This window comes from Notamacropus eugenii, chromosome 5 (genome assembly GCF_028372415.1).
Source record: "Notamacropus eugenii isolate mMacEug1 chromosome 5, mMacEug1.pri_v2, whole genome shotgun sequence".
In the NCBI taxonomy this organism is placed as follows: domain Eukaryota; kingdom Metazoa; phylum Chordata; class Mammalia; order Diprotodontia; family Macropodidae; genus Notamacropus; species Notamacropus eugenii.
In genome coordinates, this window is record NC_092876.1 from 291,661,057 (window position 1) to 291,682,896 (window position 21,840).

At 33.8% G+C, this 21,840-nt stretch overlaps 1 protein-coding gene across 3 annotated transcripts in view; it reads left to right on the top strand.

Annotated features, from left to right (window-relative positions):
• The window catches only part of LRP1B (LDL receptor related protein 1B), a 2,222,640-nt gene that overhangs the window by 1,381,988 nt on the left and 818,812 nt on the right, over positions 1-21,840 (top strand). For all 3 annotated transcript variants that reach the window (XM_072613193.1, XM_072613191.1, XM_072613192.1), the window contains 2 exons: positions 7,621-7,803; positions 21,592-21,792. In XM_072613193.1, the coding sequence (XP_072469294.1) occupies positions 7,621-7,803; positions 21,592-21,792 (384 nt within the window). The remainder of the gene's footprint in view (positions 1-7,620; positions 7,804-21,591; positions 21,793-21,840) is intronic.

The window sequence follows — 21,840 nt, forward strand, 5'->3', positions numbered from 1 at the left end:
ACCATGAGGAAGAGGCTATTATTATTCCTATTTTGTAGACAAGGGAACTGAGGTAGACAGGGATTAAATGTCTTGCCCGGGTGCATACAGATATTTTTTTCATTCTTTTGATTTTGCTTGATTCTAAAGTCATTGGCTTCCACTTGCCCAGTTCTACTTTTTTTAGTTAACTTTTGTACCTCCTTTTCCATTTGGCCAATTCTACTTTTTAAGGAGTTGTTTTCTTCAATGGATTTTTGTACCTCCTTTATACTTGGCCAATTCTATTTTTTTGAGAATTTGTTTTGTTTTTCCAAGCTGTTGACTCTTTTTTCATGATTCTCTGGCATAACTGCCATTTCTTTTTCCCAATTTTTCTTCTACCTCTTACTTGATTTTTTAAATCATCTTGACTGTCTTCTAGGAGAATGATTTTGGGCCTGAGACCAATTCATATTTCTTTTTGAGGCTTCACATGCAGGTTTTTTAACATTGTTATGCTTTTCTGAGTTTGTGTCTTGATTTTCTCTGTTATCATTTTAGTTTTCTATGGTCAGGGCTTTTTATTTTTTTATTTTATATTTTTTTTGCTAATTCGCAGCCTATTTTGAGAGTTTTTTAGCTGACCTTTGCTCCTGGGGTGCAGGGGGAACTGTATCAATCTTCTTGTGCCAGAGCTAAGGGCCTAGTCCTGGGCTTTCTGTGCTGGGGACTCTGGGGCTGGCAGCTTACCTACTATGTTTGGGCTGCCTGGCCAATCTAGTCATGGTACCTGGGCCTCTGGATCTGCCAGATCTGACTACTAGCCTGCTATGTCAAGGCTGGAAGCCTTACCACTGGCCTGTAATGTCACTGTCATGAGCTGGGATCACAGGGCCTCACTTGCTGATCTATTCTTATGCTAGAGGCTACTCACTGGCTTGCCTGGACGTTACCTGATGGGCTACACTCCTCTTTTACTCAAGTGAGACAGACCTTTCCTGCAGTTTCTTCTTTATCATGAGCTGGAAAATTGTTTTACCCTGTTCTTGTCTTTTCTCTGCCATCTTGACTCCATTTCTCTGGTTGGCCACACAGCTAGAAAATGTCAGAGGTTGCATTTAAGCCCAAGTTTTCCTGACTTCAGGCCCAGTTGCTATGCACTATGGAGCTACCTATCAGTCCATAAATCTTGACCTCTATTCTTGAAACAAAAGTCCATTTACTAGAAACATTTGGGTACTGAAATAGCCAGTTACAGTGTCAGTGTATAGACAGGAACTGGGAAGTAATTTAGGAAAACAGATGACCCAAGAGGGACTTCCCTCATCCCAGGCTTTTTGCACCAGATGCATTTAGAGCCAGTGCTACTCTTTAATATCTTCCTGCTTAGCTGTAGCCTAGTCCTCCATTTCCTCCTCAGGGGTCTGCTAAAATGCTTTCTCTTCATTGACACTGCTGGAACTTCCAGATTTCAGCTAACTTGACACATTTATAAGTAATTCAGAGGGTCTCATGAAATATCTAAGCCAACTGGAAGAGAATTCCTTTCTGATGTTATTTCACTGTATCAAATGGTTTTCAAAGCCTTTGAGTGATATCTATTGATTGAACACAATACCATTTACTTTAAAAAGGGTGGAGATGAATAAATCTGCCACCCCACCTTTACATATAGGATCAGATGTAAGCTAATGTGTTTTGCTGGGGGAAGACATGGGTGGGGAAACTCTTATTGAGGCAAGTGTGCCTTCTAGGGATGAGAGACAACCAGTGCAATAACAAGGAGCTGACAGATGTGTGGGCAGAGCAAGAAAGCTAGTTTATCTACACAGTAGATTGCATGATAATAAGTTCTGTATAGTAAGGATGGAAATATTGTTGGAGTCAGATTGTGATGGATCTTGATTATCCAACAAAGGAATACAAATTAATCCTTCAAATAATAGTGAGTGGCTAGAGTTTATTGAGGGGAATAACATGGTCAGAACTGTGCTTTGGGAAAATTGTTTTTATACCTGTGTCAATGGTAGATCAGAGAGGAAAGAGACTAGAACTAGGGGAAATAGCAAGGAGGCCCTAAATTACTCAAGTAGAGAAATTATTCCATAATGACTTTATATCCTTAATATTTTACATAGTCCTAGTAGGTACTAAGTAAACGCTTGTTGAGTGAATGAGGCAACTAGGTGTTATAGTGGTTAAATCATTGGGTTTGAAATTAGGAACATCTGAGTTCAAATCTGGCCTCAAACACTTAACAGCTCTGTGACCCTGAAATTCAACTAATCTCTGTCTGCCTCAGCTTACTTATTTTTAAATGAGGATAATAACAGTCTCTACCTTACATGGGTTGTTGTAAGGATCAAAGTGATGATATTTACAAAATGCTTTTTAAAACATGAAGTACTATATACATGATAGTTTTCACTATGATGATGATGATGATGAATGAATGAATCTGGGATGGACATCTTCCACAACAGTGTCAAATAACTTTGACAAGTTTTATGTGATTTACTTGATATTAATCACTTAATTCATACCAGCAAGTCATTAATTATCTCTTTTGCATATTTCTTTTTTTCTTTTGCATATTTCAAGGATTTTTATACAACTTTAATATATACATAGGAGATAATTTGTTGGAAGAAAGGTTTTTAAATGACATTTTAGCTCTGCCTAATCAAATGCATTTTTATAGTGACCTAATAACAAACACAGTAGGAGCTTGTATACTCTGTATCTCTCAGTCAATTGTGTGACTATAAAGATATACTAAGCTGGATAATTACAAAGGCATGCGTGCTCTCTTGTCATCCTTTTCTTAAGGATGCCATTGATTCACGTGCTCATAAAAATGTTATAGACATAGTGAAATAGGCATATGAGTTGGCAACAGATGATCATTTTTATCAGCTATTTTCAGTAGTATAATGTCTATATTTTCCCCAAGCATTTATTATTTCTCCTCATATCTTGAAAATCAACTCCTCAGCATTCTCAAAATTTCATTGCTTTTGAAATAGATGTTCTTTTGGCATATTCAAATATGGTCCCATCCAGTTATTCTTTTTTGTCTTCATATTCTTAATTTCTTTATCTATTTCTTCATAGAACTCTTCAGGCACTGTGATGTTCAAGTCTAAATGGAGTGGTTTACTGGTTGTATGCCAATGAAGCTCCAGGTTCTTTTGGTCCCTTGCCTAGACATCCCTGCTAAAATGACTTCCTATTCTTCAGTCCCTCCCTCAAAATACTGGGTTCGTTTGGGAGAAAGTGTGAATTTTTTTCTCTGTGGAATCTTATTCAGTTCTTTCTCCTTTTCTTCTTTTGACCCTCTTAAACAGCCTATTTAGATCTTTTTTGTCCCTTGATGATTCCTCTTTCTTTCTTTTTAATAAAAATGTATATGGGAAAATGTTTTTAATGTATAGACTTTTCTTGATAAATATATTTTTTTGTTTTTTTATATGAATGAGTTATATGTAAGTCAAATATTCCACTCACTATTTTTTTCATAAGAATTCCTCAGATGTACATCTTTTGTTGAAGGTCTTCCCAACAATTATTAATATTAAGCACAACTTTGCAGAATACATTATTTGGGTTTTCAGGTTACATTCTTTTGCCTTTGGGGATGTTCTATTTCTTTCTTTTCTTCATTTCTTATAGTTACTATACATATTCCTAAGGAAATTGAATTTGAATTCCTTCATATAATATCTGAAGATTTTTCTCCTGACTTTTTGAAAACCTCACAAAATATAGTCATTGTCATGTTTATTTCAAGCTTCCCCTCTTCCCTTCATCTGTTGATTTAATAATTCATTACTCTTCTGTTTTCTGGATTCAAAGGGGTCTTTTTTTTGCACTTTTCTTGTAATGTGGAATAATCTTTAAAATCCTGTTCTTCTCAGAGATCTACGATCCTTAAATTATCTCTCCACATAATCCAACGGTATCCGATACCATTCACTTGGATTGTATAGAATTCATCTGGTGTTTCAAAATCATTTTCTTTACCTTCTCTTCTACCAAGTTGTTTTTTTTTTCCTACTTTTCTATTGTTGTTTTCTAAATCTGTCATTTTTTTTTCAAGGACTCTAATTCTTTGGATAGATTCTCTATCAGGTGTTATAAGATGCTTGCTTCATTGTTCATCCTTTTTAATTATTATTTCTTGACTCATGTCTATTCTAATGTCTTTAAACATCTCTTATTCTTTTCTTAACCATTTCAGAATGTCTGAATGATGTTTTATAATATCAGAGGATTTATGGAATTCCTTTTCTATTGGGAATTTTTTGCTTTACTTTCTTTCATAGTATAATGTTTGTCTAATGAAATGTGGTTCTCTTTTGAACTTTTACTTATTTTTAATTTGGACTTAAAAGTCTGGTTGTTGGTTTATCTGCTTGGACACTAAACATCCTTTCTCCTTTAGTCCCAGCAGATTGTCTTCCCTTCTCATTTTTTGTTCATCCCTCCTTGTTACAAAGACTGATAAGGGTGAGATCCTCAGGCTCTGAAGGGTGAGGGTGGTTTGCTGGTTACCAGACTGATGTAAACACTAAAGGAAGAGGACTCAATTCAGCAAAGTTTCCTGTATTGTTTCCTTCATGTTTGGAAGCCCTGTCAGTTATCTTACCCTGCCTTCATTTCTCCATTCCTCTCCTCCTATCATACATCAATTGCCCTTTTTTTCACTGGGAAGAATCAACGTCTTGTGAAGAGTTAGGAGAGGTTCATATTGAATCATTACTGTTACTGAAGGAATGCTAAGTTTGGGAAGACTCAATGAAAATACAAAAGAATTTTTTTGTCTTTTATTCCATAAAACTTTAGCTTTTGTATTGGCTCTGTGTTCATCATTTATAGTTTCAACTTGAACCACTTAAGATTTGGTGCATGTTTTCTATTGTAATTGTCACATGTTTATTAACATTAGTTGATTGGCTTTGGATGTTGTCAGGTGATGCAGTAAATATAAAACAGTTGTTCAGTTGTTCCCAACTATGACCCAGTGGACCATAGCATTCTAGTACTGTCCATGAGGCTTTCTTGGCAAAAACACTGGAGTGGTTTGCCATTTCCTTTTTCAGTGAATTAAACCAAACACATGTTAAGTGACTTGTCCTAGGTCACATGGGTAGTAACTATCTGAGGCCAAATTTGAACTCTTCCTGACTCCAGGTCTTCCTGGTTACAGGCCCAGCATTCTGTCCATGTACCCAACTTGCTACCTCCATAAAATAATTACCCTCCCATATTTTCAATCATATGATCCTGGTTACAGCTATTAACAGTATGCCATATCTTCTTATTTCTACTATTTGTCCCAAATTTATCTTGATTTTCTGTGATAAATTTATAGTCAGATTCTACACAGATGCTTATTAGAAAATGACTCCTATGTAGTCACCAGTAGTTTTCTGTATGATCAGACATAATGAATTTTATTTTGGGAAATTTTATTTGCTGTTCACTTTGTCCATTGAATCTCAACTTTCTTCCGAAAGAAAGTATTCATTATGTATAGCTCTGATTCTTCTTCATAGTCCAATAGTCTTCAGGGTCTCAGAGTTATTTCTATTCTACAAGGAAGTATCACAATAAAGCTTTATTATTTTTGTCATTATATTTTCAGGTTATGGTAGATTTCAGATAAACCAATGCTAAATTATAACTCTATGGAATCTATAATCTATAACATCAATCTGATGTTATCTCATTATAGTATGAAGGCAAGAGTTGGAGTGAGGCTCCAGCTGTTTCCTGGGTAGCAGGTCCAGCCCTCCAAGAGATTTGTCCTAGAGAGGGTAGTCTAAACTTTCTCATGGTCATTAGCTCATTTTACCCCTATTTCCCAGTCCCCAGAAAAATTTCTTAAAGCTTAGATTTGTTCTATATCTAGTCTCCCCCAAAGGCATTAACAAGGTCCGTTCTAGAAATGTATTCAATGTTCAAACTCCCCAAATAAGTGAGTTGTTTCCCACAGCAGAAAATAAAGGTTTAAAACAAACATGATTCATAAACTCATGCATTCAAATATTTGTATTTGTACAAATATTTAAAGCATTCCAGTTTCACATGAGATCTGCTGTCTGAGTGAGTAATTCCAAGTCTGTCTCTTCTGGGCAGCACAAAGATGCATGACTTACTCTTCTCTCTGCGATGAGCTTTTCCTCCAAGAAATTGAAACTTCAGAAAGCACTTCTTTTGGGATACTGGAATTGACTGATCAAGGAATTCCCCTAATCCCAATGTAGATACCAGGTGTGAAATGAACATCATTCATCATTGCTGTTTTATCACTTGTGTTCAGATAAAGAAGAACAAATCAGAAGATGCTGATAGGGACTTTTATTATAGTCTCTGGCTCATCCAGAGAGAAGGTGCAAGTGGGCATTCACTCTTAAAATTCTATTGAGCAGAATGGTCTTATTTCAGCGGCCAATCCCGTTGATGTATCCCTCAGTTTAGGGTGTGGGAGACGCATGAGGACCAACCAGAGGGATCAATAAGGGTCAGGTCCTGACACTACTGACACATGCTTCTTGAGATGGTCAAAATTATAATAATACTCCAGAATTATTATTACTCTTATTACTGATAATGATTGCAGTAATGCCAGAAGTCCTACAAAATGATCATATTAACATTCTTTACTATAAAAATAAAACTGACAAATTTCTGTTAGACCATATTGTTTGGGAATACTGTTTTGGTATTTCTCCATAATAGCTGAAGTATTTCTATTATTTGAGAAAAAGTCAATAGCATTTTTAAATGGAGCTTTTTGCTTCATGGTAATTGTATAACTTTGCTATTTAAGTGCAAAATTTGCTCATTCTAATTCTTCCTTCAATTATATTGATTCTAAAAGGTAGAATTTAACTTGTTTTCAATAATCAGTTTGGGAGCAATTTGTGCACTGAATAAATTAGCATTATCAACTGAAATTGAATCCATAGTGTCTGTCTCTAATAAAAATCAATTTTTTTTGTGTGTAACTAACATTGTATCACTCTAGAGATCTATCCTGAAGTTGTTCTCATATCCATCTTTGGATATACTTTAAGATTTTTCTAGAACTTCCTTCAATGTTTTCATTCTTTTAGTAAAAAATCCCATTTTGGGTTCTCTTTGCAGTCTGTGAGAAATTAAAGAACAAAATAAAGTTTTTAAAAGCCCTGGATATCTCAAGCATTGCAAACAGAGTCATAGAATCCATGGATTTTGTTATACATATATGTGTGTGTGTAGATAGATAGATAGATAGATAGATAGATAGATAGATAGATAGATAGATATAGTGTGTGTATGTGTGTGCATATGTATGTGTGTGTGTGCATTTCAAAGAGCTGAGCCTTAAGTCTCAAAGACTGAAATACAAACAAATAAATGTATGAATTCTACCTCCTTCTCTCTCTTAAGCTCGTAAAGTATATGCAGCCATGGTTGTGTGGGAAGCAGTCATTATCTGTATTCTTAAGTTTCCAACGAAGTTAAAAAAAAAAAAAAGACTGACGTAGCCTTTGAAGAGTTATTAGAAGATAAGAAACAAGGAATAATTTTCATTAGATGATATAATATTATATATGTACATATAATAATATAATATGTACAATTTTTTTCTTTCCTTCATTTCAATTTAAGAGATTCATTCTCCTGCTGGGTGCAATGGGAATGAATTTCAGTGTGATCCTGATGGGAACTGTGTCCCTGATCTTTGGCGCTGTGATGGAGAAAAAGACTGTGAAGATGGCAGTGATGAAAAGGGCTGCAACGGCACTGTGCGTTTGTGTGATGAGAAAACCAAGTTTTCCTGTAAGAGCACAGGTAAGCAAAACATTGCATTGGTGTGATTGCCCACCTATTCTTTGCTAAGTCACATTTTCACTTGAATTCCCATTTGGTACCATTCTTATATTCTTGGGAATATTGGCATGAGACAACTGGAAAAATGCGGATAAAAATGACTATATTTAAGACAGTAAATTTCTATTATCATAGCACCATAGATTTATAGGTGAGAAGAACCTTGGCGATTAAGTTTAAGCATTTTTTTTAACAGATGAGGAAAATGGAGGAGAAAAGAACTTATATAACTTACCTAGGGTTCAGGTATGCCTGAGTCATTTTTAGCCTAGATCTTCCTGACTCCAAGTCCAGTTGTCTATTCATTAGACCATACTGCCTCTTACCAATTTATTTCCACTATTCATTCATAATATTGATACAATATTAGGGACTAAAAGGCTCTACAGATCTTCTAGTCCAGCCCCCTTCATTTTGCAAAAGATGAAACTCAGCTCTTAACTGTTTTTAGAAGAGATTTCTTATAAATTATATTCAATAACCAATGAGAACAAGTCAAAGGCTGAAACACATTTTTAAATGCTTTTTTTTACTTCAGCTGTGACACAGTACTACTGTATAACTTCATAATTTATTTGCCAGTAGGAAAAAAGAAAAAAAACCCAAAAGGCTGCTTTTCCTTCCTTCCAAGCACTAGAAATTATTGTGCTGTTTATAGGCAGAGACAACTTAAGGTGTCTGTGGTCAGCCAGGCAAATAGCATTCAAAATTCATTAGACACACACACACACACACACACACACACACACACACATTCAGATTGACTTCTCAGGTTGGCATTTGACTTTTCTGTTTTTTACAGTGCGTTATCATCTCTGTCACTTCTCTATAACTTGGCTGAGATGATAGATACAAAGAACTACACACAGCTAGAGCAGTTTCTTGGACAGAGATTACTCAGTGGACCTAAACAAGAGTGATGGAAAGGGAAAAACAGCATTAAAAACATACTTTTTTATCTTACTCTCTGAATTTCATTCAACTGACTGCCTAGTTTCTGTTACGTGGACTGTTGTCCTTTTCTTTAGGGCTTTAGGACATATACATGTCCTTCGGAAGATGACATTAAGTCTTTATCATTTGAATCTTTGATTTTTCTCTGATTGAATATTATTTTTATAGTTTATATGTACATAGTTTATATATATAAATATATATATATATAATCTGTATATATGGTTTATATTCATTATAGTTTATCTAATGGAGTTATACAATACTCATGATTTTCCCATTTTGCTTCCCATCTCAATTTTAGCATCTGGGACTGACTGAGCACATTTATATTTCTCTTCTGTACATGGCCACAGATTATCAATGGAATTCAGTTGAGAAAAAATGGATTACAATGAACTATTGTGATGAGTTTCTGTAAAATGTGCCTGATTTACTTCGTTTCACCCCAAATTAGTGATTGTCCTAACAAATCTACTGAAAGAAATTTCTGAAAGAAATTTCACTGTCTCTGGGCTTTGTTTTTCATCTGAAAATTTTATTAAATAGCTTAATCAGGAACTTTTAGCGCTCCCTATTGCTCTCAATTAAGCATTCTAACTAAAAGTAAAAATGAAACGCTATCACAGCTGTGAGTAAGCAAACACTGTGGAAACCACATGGCTGATGGGCATTTGAAGATACAAAATGACATTTTGTTTCATTTCTTAAACATGCCTCCTGGCTACAATTAAGCATTTAAAATAAAAAGTTGAAAGCAAACATGACTGTGGCTAAGTATTCCTGAAGCCCATTCCTAGCAGACAGTTTTATTTGTGAGGTTATTTTTTCCAAAAACAAACAAAAAAAGAAACAATAAGTTATAATTCACAGTTATCTCTTTAATCACTATCTAGTTCTTTTAGTTATGTGTTAGTTGTCAGAATATTGAAACACTGTGTGATATTTTCAGCTATCTTATCATTCTGAATCCTAGATTTCACTCATGTTTCACTTTGAAAATTCATTTTCATGTAGACAAATACACCTTTCAGACATAACTGGTATGATGGAGAGGAGGGGGGGAGTTATCTTTATAGAAATAAGTTATTTTAAATTGCATATGTGTGTCTGAAAGAAGCATCATTGTGACTTCATACATTGAAGAGTGCCATGATACTAGATAGACAGTTCAAATTCTGTTTGTGGCACATACCGACTCTGTCACTCTGGCAAATCACTTCTCAGTAATGTAGGCAACTCGCTTCAGGTTGTAAGTTGCAGAATTACCTGCAGTGGTGAAGGAAATCTCTCACTGGGTACTCCACACACCAGTGAAATCACAGGTCCATGGAAATAGATTTGTTAGGAGGACAAGAAAAAATAGGAAAAAAGAAATTTACATGACAATTTTGTGGCATATTTGAAAGGAATGACAAGTTGTACATAGTAGACTTGCATTTTCATCTTTTTTGTATTGTACTGTTATGTTTATTCCATAAAACAAAAAAATAAAAAATGAAATAAATTTGTGTCAATGTACAAATATAATATATAGATGTGTGTAAACATACATAAATTATATATTTTAATACAATTAATTATCATTAATTTTAGTTTCTTAAACAAAAAAACTTTTCACTTTCTAATTAAATAATGGATATGAGTCAATGAATGTGGCAAATTCGATTAGCGTGTAGTTCCAGTAGGGGCATCTATGTGCTGGTCCTTGAGGCTAAAGGACTTGAGTTCAAATCTGACCTCAGACTCTTACTAGCTATTTGACCCAGGACAAGTTATAAACACTATTTGCCTCAGTTTCCTCATCTTTACAATGAGCTAGAGAAGGCAGTAGGAAATCACTCTAGTAACTTTGCCAAGAATACCCCAATTTGAGACTTGAAGAGTCAGACATGACCAAGTGACTAAACAAGTGGCTCCAGTTCTATGTAGATTAGGTCTTAAGCTTCATGTGGTCTGGTTCTAAGCTTGATATTTTGGTGTGGGATGAGATTAGCCATCCCATTAATAGACTTTATATAGATAAATGTGACTATTATACATGAATATTATTAAATAAATAAAAATTAAGATTCTTAGAAACATCACAGAAAATCCAAAGAATTCCCCAAGTCCTGTTAAATTACATATTTTTAATCAATGACTAGATGTGTCTAGACTTTCCCACATGAGTGTAAGTATATTCAAACCTTTTCTTTATCAATTTATGACAAAGATCACCTACCAGGAATCTGGGGAGAATTGGTGAAAATAAACAGATCAAGCCAACATACTAACACCAACTTTGGGTTTAATCTTTCTGTCCCACTTAAAGAGACAAATATTATCTGCTTTCAATAATCTATCTACCTTCACTGTATATGCATATATAATCTTAATACCCAATAACATAGTAAGAAATTAAATGATAAATATAAATGTTGTACTTATATAATTCCTTAAATAGTCGTACCTATTATTGGATAGCTTTTATAGTCTGATGTGTAATTAGAATATTACTTAACTGAGAATAAAGTCATTATGCCCAATGATTTTTAAAGATATAGTTCAGACTAATAAAAACATTGAGTTTAGTTAAATTGCAAGAATTCTTTGGAGTTTACTTCTGTTAGTGTTTCAAATCCAAATCCTTAAATGATATTGTGGAACATAAAGCTAAGCTATAGATTAGTTGGAAGAGAATACAGGCACACACACATATACATATGTGTATATTATATATGTATATGTGCATATATACATGTGTGCATGTATGTGTGGTATGTGTGTTACAAGTTAGGGAAAAAAGAAGTACTTGGAAGTAGCTCCTGAATAAAGGCAACCACATAGCAGAAATATATATACATATATGTTAGCAAGTAGGAGGGCAGTGAGAATCAAACTTAACGGGAAACTTCAAGTGTTTATGATATAACTTGACTATATTTAATGACAGTTTATCATGAACTCTTGTGAAGCAGTCTTCTCTACCTAGGTCCTTTTTGGAAGAAGAAATAAATCTCACCTTGGGCAATGATGGTCATCTTTATTGAACTGGATTCTGAAAGAGTACTATTGTGTGTATAACTTGAAGATAGTTATCTCCCTAGTGATGCTAAAAACGGAACGATGTGTAAAATTTCAGATATCTACAGGAAACAATTATCATGTAAATCAACATATAATGTAAAAGAACAGAATGAATTTCAATTCATTCCACTGATCGTAAGGTGAATATGTAAGAGCAGTACAAAAACTGGTAGCCCACTTAGAAAAAGAAATGAAAAGTAAAATGATACAAATAGAAAAAGAAATAAAATAGAAGTATTTCTAATTTGTTTCAAATTGTTTAAATGCCATAAATGTGATATTAGCTTAATGAGTCAAAATTCAAATTAAAACATATATATTTTCACACAACTTTACATACTAATCTATTTTTAAATTAAGAGCAATAAAACATTACCTGCAAGTCAAAGCAAGTATTGAAAATCAAAGAAAAATACATATATCCTGGTAATATAGAATGCTTCTCAATTTTTAATTTATTTTAATTAAATATATTATTTTTCAAAGATATTATGTGTGTAAATGCATATATGTATATATGTTTAAATTGCCCATAACTCCTTGTTTAATCTATTGCAATTTGCTTAGATAATCAGAAAATATGTAGTGGGTGCGTTACCCTCTCTAGTATTTCTAAAGTGTCAATAATGCTCAAATATGGGCAGTTACTCTACTTAAATGTTCACTTACATATGATATGAGTGCATTTGTGATGGTACCATAGATGATTGAAATTAAATAATAACACATGCCTTATACTCTAAGAGCATATATAAAAGAAAAAAAATCATTTTTTCTCTTTTCCATGACCATAAAATTCACCTCCTTCCTTTCCATTCCATCCCCAGATAAAACCTTGTAGATGCATTTCATGGATTGTAGATTGAACACACAAGAGCAGTACAAAAACATCAGCATTCCCACCTGGAAAAACAAATAAAAGCAAATACAAGTGAGCTGCTCAGGGAAGAATAACACTTTAATTTTTTTTCTGCTGTTAGCCTGGGTGTTAGAGGGAATTTTTAGGAAAAAAAATAGAAACAAAAAGAAGCAAACAAAAAAGTCTGCTTTTTTAACCTTCAGAGGGATAAATCTAGTCAGGTTCTCGCCATAATTTTTCAGTCCTTTTTAGTGTGGTAGTTTTATACAATGCATTCGTTTGAGGACTGTTGTAAACAACAGGGGAAAACAAAACACTTGCCCTGGGTAGATACTTCTGAAATAAAACATTTCTGTGAATAGAAATGGTTCAATGGATAGAATTCTGGGCTTGGAGGAACAGGACCTGAGTTCAGATCCTATCTCTGTCAACTTATTCTTTTTGTGATCTTGGGCAAGTTACTTAACCATGCTAGCCCTCGGTATGCTCATAGGGAAATTGAGAGACTTGGGTTTGATGATCTCTAAGGTCCCTTCTAGCTCTGTATCTATTATTCTCTGAAGAGCTGTAGAAATGTAAGACAGACATTTATAGCTTTGCCTTTTTATGGGGCATGTCTGTAGCATTTTAGAAACATTTATGCTATTTCTTTATCCGGCAGTCAAATAGGGATGGAATTGAGAAGATCCTTTCAGAAAACAGGAAAAAAGAAGCTAGAGAAGAGGATGAAATGACCATGCACTCAGGGTCTTTGAGTACACCTGCAAGAGCCAGCATCATTTAGGAAGGAAGGGGGATCATGGCAGTAGTGAGCAACTGTGGCATGCATGGTCTAGTGAAGAAACATTTTCATTTCTCTTATTTGTTTCTACTTTTTTCATGGTTTTCATTATCATATTTTATTTTAAGAGAAAAAGTTGTTTAAGAAGGAGAAACCAAGAGATTGATTGCAAGTAGGAGTTAGGAGAGGAGATAATTAAAAGAGAAAGCTTGGAAGTTTTTCAGAAACAAGAGAGAACAGATGAGTGTAAACAGGTTTGTTCACAAGGAGACTCTAATGCACAGGAGATCTACTGAAGTGAACTGGTTAACCAAAAATCCATTTCATCTAAATATAATAGAGGAATGCTTCTCCTCATTCCTTTTATTCAACACTTTTTTATACCCTAGAACTTTCCTGAGTCTTGTGACTTTGTTATATTTACCAATAGTATCATTCTTCTAAGAGGGTAGCATGATGTGGTGGATAGAGAGCTGGCTTTGAAGTGAAAAAGATTGGGATTCAAAGTTGTCCTTAAAATACTAGGTAGGTGACCATAGATATCACAACCTTTCTTTTCCCCAGACAAATTTTACCACTACAGATTATAGTAATTTGCCAACTTGTGTCAATGGAAGCAGTGGAGTACCCTGCACTAAAAAACAAATAAACGAACAAATAAAAAAAAACACACACAGGTCTGAATAATAAAAAAACAAAACAAAACAGTCATGTGAGAAAACCCAGAATTAGCTATGACTTCTCCGAGTACTGTTATTGTTGTTTGTTTTTGGTAAAAGCTCTGACATACATTCCTTCTTTTCCATTTCCACTTTTATAACCTTCAGGCCCTCTATGTCTAAATTATATCAAGAATTTCATTGCTTCTAACCTTCTCTATCCAGCAGGTAACTCAAGTTATTTGCTGTTGCCAAATTAACTTTCCTTTTTCCGCTTATCATTACTGCATTCATAAATGACCCCATAATTTCCTGCTACCTAAAGCATGATATTCTAACTCCTTAGCCTTGCAAATTTTAGGTGTTCTCTAGCTGAGTTTTCTAAATTTACATACTCTGTTTCCCAACATGGATCTTGTACTCCAGCCAGGTTGATTTTTCACTATCTGCAAATATGTCCAACTAATTTCTACCAACTTGCATTTTTTTCATGCTGTAAGTTGCCAGTTTATATCAGTACATGGAACTTTCAGATGAAGTACCTTTCACAATTTGGTAAATTATTTCAAGAATAAAATACTAGTAAATTTCACTTCCCCAAAACTGATCCATCCTTCAAGGTTCACTATTTTCTATATCAAGTTCCCCCTAAAAATTGTAGCTAAAGGTTGTTTCTCTTTCCACCCATCTTTTATAGTAGTTATCTGAGCTAAATATTTGCCCATTAGTCACATGCTGATGCATAACGCCTATTATATCATCATATTTTCATTTAATTTACTATCTGTTTACATATACCTTTGTCAACCATATGGGAAATAACATATCTCATACCTCTCAGAACACCTACACCATTGTTTTACACATTAGGTAAATAATATATTTTTGTAGATTTAAGCATATTTCTAGCAATTGTAATAGACTAACACATCTATTTTCCCCATGTATATCTGTGATTAAATTTCATACCTTAGCACATTGTAAGGCTAAGTCAGGGGTTTAAGAATTAGAGAATGAATTCTGTGCCTCCACTACAAAGAAGTAATAGGCGCAAATAACATTGAGTCCCTAACTTTGGTTCACCAGACCTTATGCTACCCTGGAATGTAATACAGTGGCACCATTATTATTGTTCTTAATGTTATTACTGATAATAGCTAACATTTATATAAAGTTTTAAGACAGCAAAGGATTTTCAATTTTGTTCTCATTAGGTACTCTGCAAATAGAAATCCATTGTTCAATTCCATAAAGTATTTTAATTTTTGTCTTCATTTTCATATCTACATGGACAAATCAGATAATTAATGCAATCAATGATGTGAAAGAAAATTAATTCAGGCCAAAAGAGTAGTTATTTTGCCTGAATGATTGCTTCAGCAAAACTCTTTTATTTTTTCTTTTCTTTTTTCTATTGATGTATTCCTATTGGAGCTTTTATCTTTGTTACTGTAAAAAATAATATGAAACAATGTCTCAGTGTATAAATGAGGAATAGCAGCCCCTGCATACAGTTACTTAATTTTAAAACCTTCTTAAACCTATTTACTTAGAAAATAAAAATACATTTACTATTAAAGGTCTATATGTTTAAAAAAACAAGAAACTCTAGTCCAAATAGTATTGAAGCAGCTGGACGAACATACTATTGTGTCTGAAATTTTACAAAGATGAATTTCTTCACATAAGTGTATTCTTCTATTTAATATGATCTTCCAAGCAGATCCTACAGCAGGCCAAATCCCCTATTTTAAAATGACTCACCTTTCATTAAGAAGGAAGGAAGTCAAGCAAAGATATTTATTCTATAAACTGATGTTTCTATTAAAAAAAAGATTAAAGTTGAGATTCAAAACTCTAATGGAAGTCGTATCAATTTATTTCAGAATGGAGCCCATTTCCTTGGCATTAACATTTTCTATTAGTTTCCTTGTAGCTGCTGTCTTTGTGCTAGCATTTAAAGAACTGTGCATTTCAAAATAACAACTAAGACAATTCTGGGGAAAGTCTTTACAGTTATGTAAATGTTTGTATTTGGATAGCTGTCATTGGACTCATCTGGTGTTTTACTTTATTTTTCATTCATGAGTTATGTGGTTATTATTACTCTGACAACTTAAAGTACAAAGCCACAATAACTGTAATATAGTTTTACATATGAAGTTACCCAACTGCAAGGTACTATTGCAGAGGATGCTAGGAAAAATTATTAGTACTTAAACTTAGTGACTAATAGCTGATATTGTTCTCAGTGTGACAGGAAGTTTAATTTGGGGATTTCTCATTATATTCATTAATCAGCAATTGGTAAGTACTGTGTCATTTCATTCAGATGTGAATAATTTGCAATAACTTAAAGTTAAGCTAATACCATGGAAAAACCCCACAAATTTGTAAAATTGTGGAAAGTTTTATAAGACTAAATTTATAAACCCTAAAATTAAAAAGAACTAAAATAAATTAAGACTAAGACTCAGTCAGATACAGTTTTAGTTACAATTCTAACTGTAAAATGAAAACTATGATTGCATAAAAATAGATATTAGAGGTCTCCATGATTTTATTCAGGGATGGGAAACTATGGTTCTTGCACCCTGAAGAATCAACATTCCTGTCGTGCCATATTTGCTTATTACATTCTTGTGCTGAGGTCAAATTAATGACGGGGCATTCTTAAGTCTATGAGAAATGCAAATTTGAACTTTTAGAGAGAAATTTCTAGCCTGAAAAAAAATTGATTGAAGTTTTCAACAATATAGTCATTAACAAATTAAACTACTATGCGTAAAGAATTGTTTTAGTCAAATGATAATTAAAACTAAAGTTGCTAAGGTTCTGAGAGGCAGATCTATAGCAAAATTAGCCTGTCTGAGATATAGAATATGGAGGACCATAGGTGGAAACTAACATGTCATAAGACTATGAAAAATCATCAAATTTCTTTATGCTCAGTGTAATCTTTTTCATCATCATTCTTTCTGCTAATGCAGATCACCATCCCTTGTGCCTTCCTATAAAGCTTTTTGACTTGTGACCAAAGTCATTTTTCACCTTGTGACCAATGTTCTGGTGATAAGCCTCTCTGACCTTAGGCACATTAGTCCTTAGATGATAATCCGTCACCATGCCATAAATGAAACCTTTCCACTTTGGTAAGACCTATTGGCATTTTTCAAGGACCATACATCACCTCCACACACTTAGTTATTTTGGAGTCATTGAAGTAGGGTTTTACTGGAAGCATGTATATAGAAAAACAGGCACTTCTAGGTCAGAAACCATTTGTTGCAGAAGTAGCAATATTCAGCAGAGACATATGGAAGAAAAGGGATAAATAGGAGATCATTTGATTATGGTATAGTGTATAACACTAGAAAGGGTTTGGAAACCCAAGTTATCGCTTTCTATCTCTAATTAATTTTTAGAGTTTGAACTAATAATCCAAACTTATTTGATCTCAGTATCCTCCTTTGGAAAATGAGAGTGGTGGAATGTTTATCAATATTTTTTTGAATTCTATCCTTTTATGAGTTGTTCAAAGTTAACATTTTTAAAGAAACAAATAAATATTAGTTTATCTTTCCTTCAGACATATTTTGATCAATTATTTTGTGCATTTTTAAAATTAGAAATGATGTATTATATATATATGATTATGTGTGTGTGTATATATGTGTATATATGATTTTTTTTTACATACCTGGAAGCTATCTTGTCTATACCTTTTTGTTTGTTTGTTTAGAACCATAATAAAACTTTTTCTCAAAAGAGACACCCAGAGCTTTGAAACTTAGAAGCTATATGTGAGCCTGACTAAAAAGGTCATACTGAGCCAAATACATTTTCTATGTTGATATGGACATTAGTCTAGTTCAACTAAGGAATATTGTATTTATAGCACATTTGTTGTTCTCCAAGTAATTTGACAAAGTCTCTCATTTGTATGCTAGGTAGATTCATAGCTAGTTGAATAAAAGTATGCAAAGAATAGTCTTTAACAAATTGATCAATTCTATTAAAAATGAGAAAATTCCAACTGGAAATGAGGAGATATAGAGTATGCTATGAACAGGATACAAAACATTAAAAACAAGAAATAATGCAAGAAAAGTGGAGTAAAGGATGTCATCAGAATAAGCTCTGATCAGGGAAAAAAAGATGAGCTGGTCAAATAGTGATAATGAGGCACAATAAGTGACCAGCTGGCATGTGCTATTGTCATCCAAACAATATGAGAACAATGTAAGAAAAGTCCCACGGTAAATTGGTGCGATGATATTGACTACAGTCACACAGAACGGGCAGACATTGATGCATAGTGATACGCATCATTCAAAGGAACGTCCCCAAAATGCAATCAGAAATGCATTTGAGCAATAGATTATGAGAGAGGTCTCTAGTTTCTATTACAAATTCTATCCTCCATCTTGTCCTAGTCAACATTTTGATCAGTGATTTGGATGAAGGGAAGATATGCCCATCAAATTAGAGGAAAAAAATCTAATAAGATTAAATCCAATAGAAAGAAAAATAAAAAAATGTTGCATGTGGACATAAAAAATATCAACTTCCTAAGTATAACACTAGGGAGGCGTATACAGCTGTTCTGAAAAAAAGACCTGGGGGTTTTAGTGGGCTGCATGCTAATGAGTCAGTATTGTGATACAGCAGTCCAAAAAACCCCTACTTATCATGGGCTGCTCAAAAAGGGACATAGCTTCTAGGATTAGAGAGACAATAGAACTACTATGCTCCGTCCTCTTAAGCCCTCACTTGATGTATTTTATTCAATTCTGGACATTATAGTTTAAAAAGACGTTTGATAAACTAGAGCAGGGGTAGGGACCTGCAGCCTCAAGGCTACATGTGGCTCTCCAGATCCTCAAGTGGGGCCCTTTAACTGAATCCAAACTTCACAAAACAAATCCCTCAATAAAAGTCTCTATCTGCTGGAAACTGCCCAAAGGATAATAAAGAGGAGGGTGAAAAGCCTTGAGTTCATAATATATAAGGAACCAGGAACCAGGAACCAGACCTGTGTAGCCTAGAGGAAAGATGAAAGAAACTGAGTATGGAATAATATATTTCTTCATATATTTGAAGGATGAGGTATTTCGATGAATGGAGTGCCAGGTTTAAAGTCAGGAAAGTTCATCTTGGTGAGTTCAAATGTACCCTCAGACATTTATTAGCTGTGTGACCCTGGATAAGTCACTTAACCCCATTTGCCTCAGTTTTCTCATCTATAAAAATGAGCTGGAAAAGAAAACAACAAACCACTCCAGTATTTTTGCCAAGAAAACCCAAAATGGAGTCCCAAAGAGTAAGATATAACTGAAACAACCGATCAGCAGCAATGTGGAACAAAAATTACACTTGTTTTATTTGACCCCAAAGGATAGACCAGAAACAATGTGAAGAAACATCAAAGAGGCCAGTTTAGACCTAAATTTCCTGAAAATTAAAGCTATTCCAAAATAGAATATGTGGCCCTGAGAGATGGCAATTTCCCTCCCCAGCGCTTATCTTCACTTTTTGGAGATCTTTAGAAAGAAACTGGAAGACAATTTATTGAATATGTTATAGTTTGAGCTCCTTTCTTCAACAGGTTGACTTTGATGGCTTTTAAGGTTTTCACTCTCAAATTCTGTCATTCTTAAATGACAAAAACCTGAGAACTCAATGTTTAGGATGCTATAATTAGTATTAAAATATATCTTGACTACTGGTCTGATAGACCCAAACTGACCAATAAAATAGAACAGGGATAAATATAAAGTTCAACTCTAAAGTTCCAAAGATCAGTTTTAAAATATAAAATGAGGGAGATGTCATTTCATACCATTTAATGAGTAAAAAAAGATAGTGCTTTTGGATTATTGAGATATTCCTATGGATCAGCAGTATCGCATGACTACCAAAACTGATGTTGATACCAGCATCAATAAATATATAACGCCCTGAAGAAGAGGGCTTGCAGTCCTGATGTGCTCTCCAATGGTTACTACAAACTAATAATAATATATTAATTTCTTGGGTACCACATTACATTTTGGATATTAATAAAAGAACCTCCAGAATGGCAAGTGACCTCAACACCTTGTACTTTGAGGAATAATGGAAGGGATTTGTAATGCTTAGCTCAACAGAAGAAAAAAGCAATTTAAGACAATCATATGCACACACACACACACACATATATATATGCATGTGTGTATATGTATATTTATGAAATATGCTCATGGTCTTCAATCTGAAGGTCTATCATATAGAAGAGGTATTGTATTTATCCTCTATAAGTATAGAGGGCAGAATGAGGACCAAAGAAAACAGGGAACAGAGATGCAGATTTTAGTTTGATATCAAGAAAAAACTGTCTGATAATTAAGACTGTACCTAATTGAAATAGATCATTTTCCATGTCAACAGGTTTTCCATTATTGGAAGTGCTCAAGCCAAGTTCGCTGTTGTAGGCATTATTTGAGATATTGTTGAAGGGTATTATATATTGTATGGGTCAGACTAGATAACTTCAGATGTCCTTGAAAACCCTAAAATTCTATGATTTCCTTATCCTTAACAAAATGTTTGTTTTATTATTTTATTTATCATGTGTTTATTGATTAATAACCTTACAGTAAAGGATGAATAGTTTGAACTAGCAAAATAAAGGTGCAACAAAGATTATAGTTCACATGTACATTTCGTGATTTGGCAAATAAAAGATTTAACTAATGATATAGAAAACAAATTTTCTTCTAAAACAATAAAGAAACATTATGAGCGTATGTTTCAATTCAATTCATTAACTTTTCATTAAACACCTAATAGATTCAAGCACTATGCAAGAAATAGTGCTTTAAAGATGGTTCCAAGAACTCAGGGAGCTTATAATATAATGTTTAAGATACTATTATCAAAATAAAGTATGACAATATTTTTAGAAAGTCAATATTTCTTTTTCTATGTGTGGTTGGACAGGATATTTCTTTTTGTACCTGGCTATGAGGAAGGGTTATGGACAGGAGGTCTGTTTTTCTTCTTATTTAGACATACAGTATTTATGTGATTCCAGAGTTCCTATTAAGGTGATTGGGAGCTTTGAAGATACATGAAGTGGATGCATAAAGCTAGTTTCTAAAATAGCTCATTTGTACTCATAATTAGTCACTGAATCTTTATTTAGAGGTATAAAAAATGTTTTGGATCTAAAATAGACACCAAGATAATTCATTTTAATATGATGGCATCTTATTTTTCTACGGCAAACCTAATCAAAGTGCTTTCAAAAAAGCAAGTTGTTAGACTATCTGCTAATAAATTTCTTATTAATACTAACTTTACTCATTTTGAAGGCAATCCCAACCATCCATTTCTATAGAGCCTCGTTTTACAACTTGATGTACATTTCTTTCTCTTTTCCTTAGGGAGATGTATTAATAAAGCCTGGGTATGTGATGGAGATATTGACTGTGAAGATCAATCAGATGAGGATGATTGTGAAAGTTTCTTGTGTGGACCACCAAAATACCCTTGTGCTAATGACACATCCATCTGCTTACAACCAGAAAAGCTTTGCAATGGAAGAAAAGATTGCCCTGATGGATCAGATGAAGGAGATCTCTGTGGTATTTTGTGGTTTTTATTTTTTGCTTCATTTTGCTTTTGCACGTTAT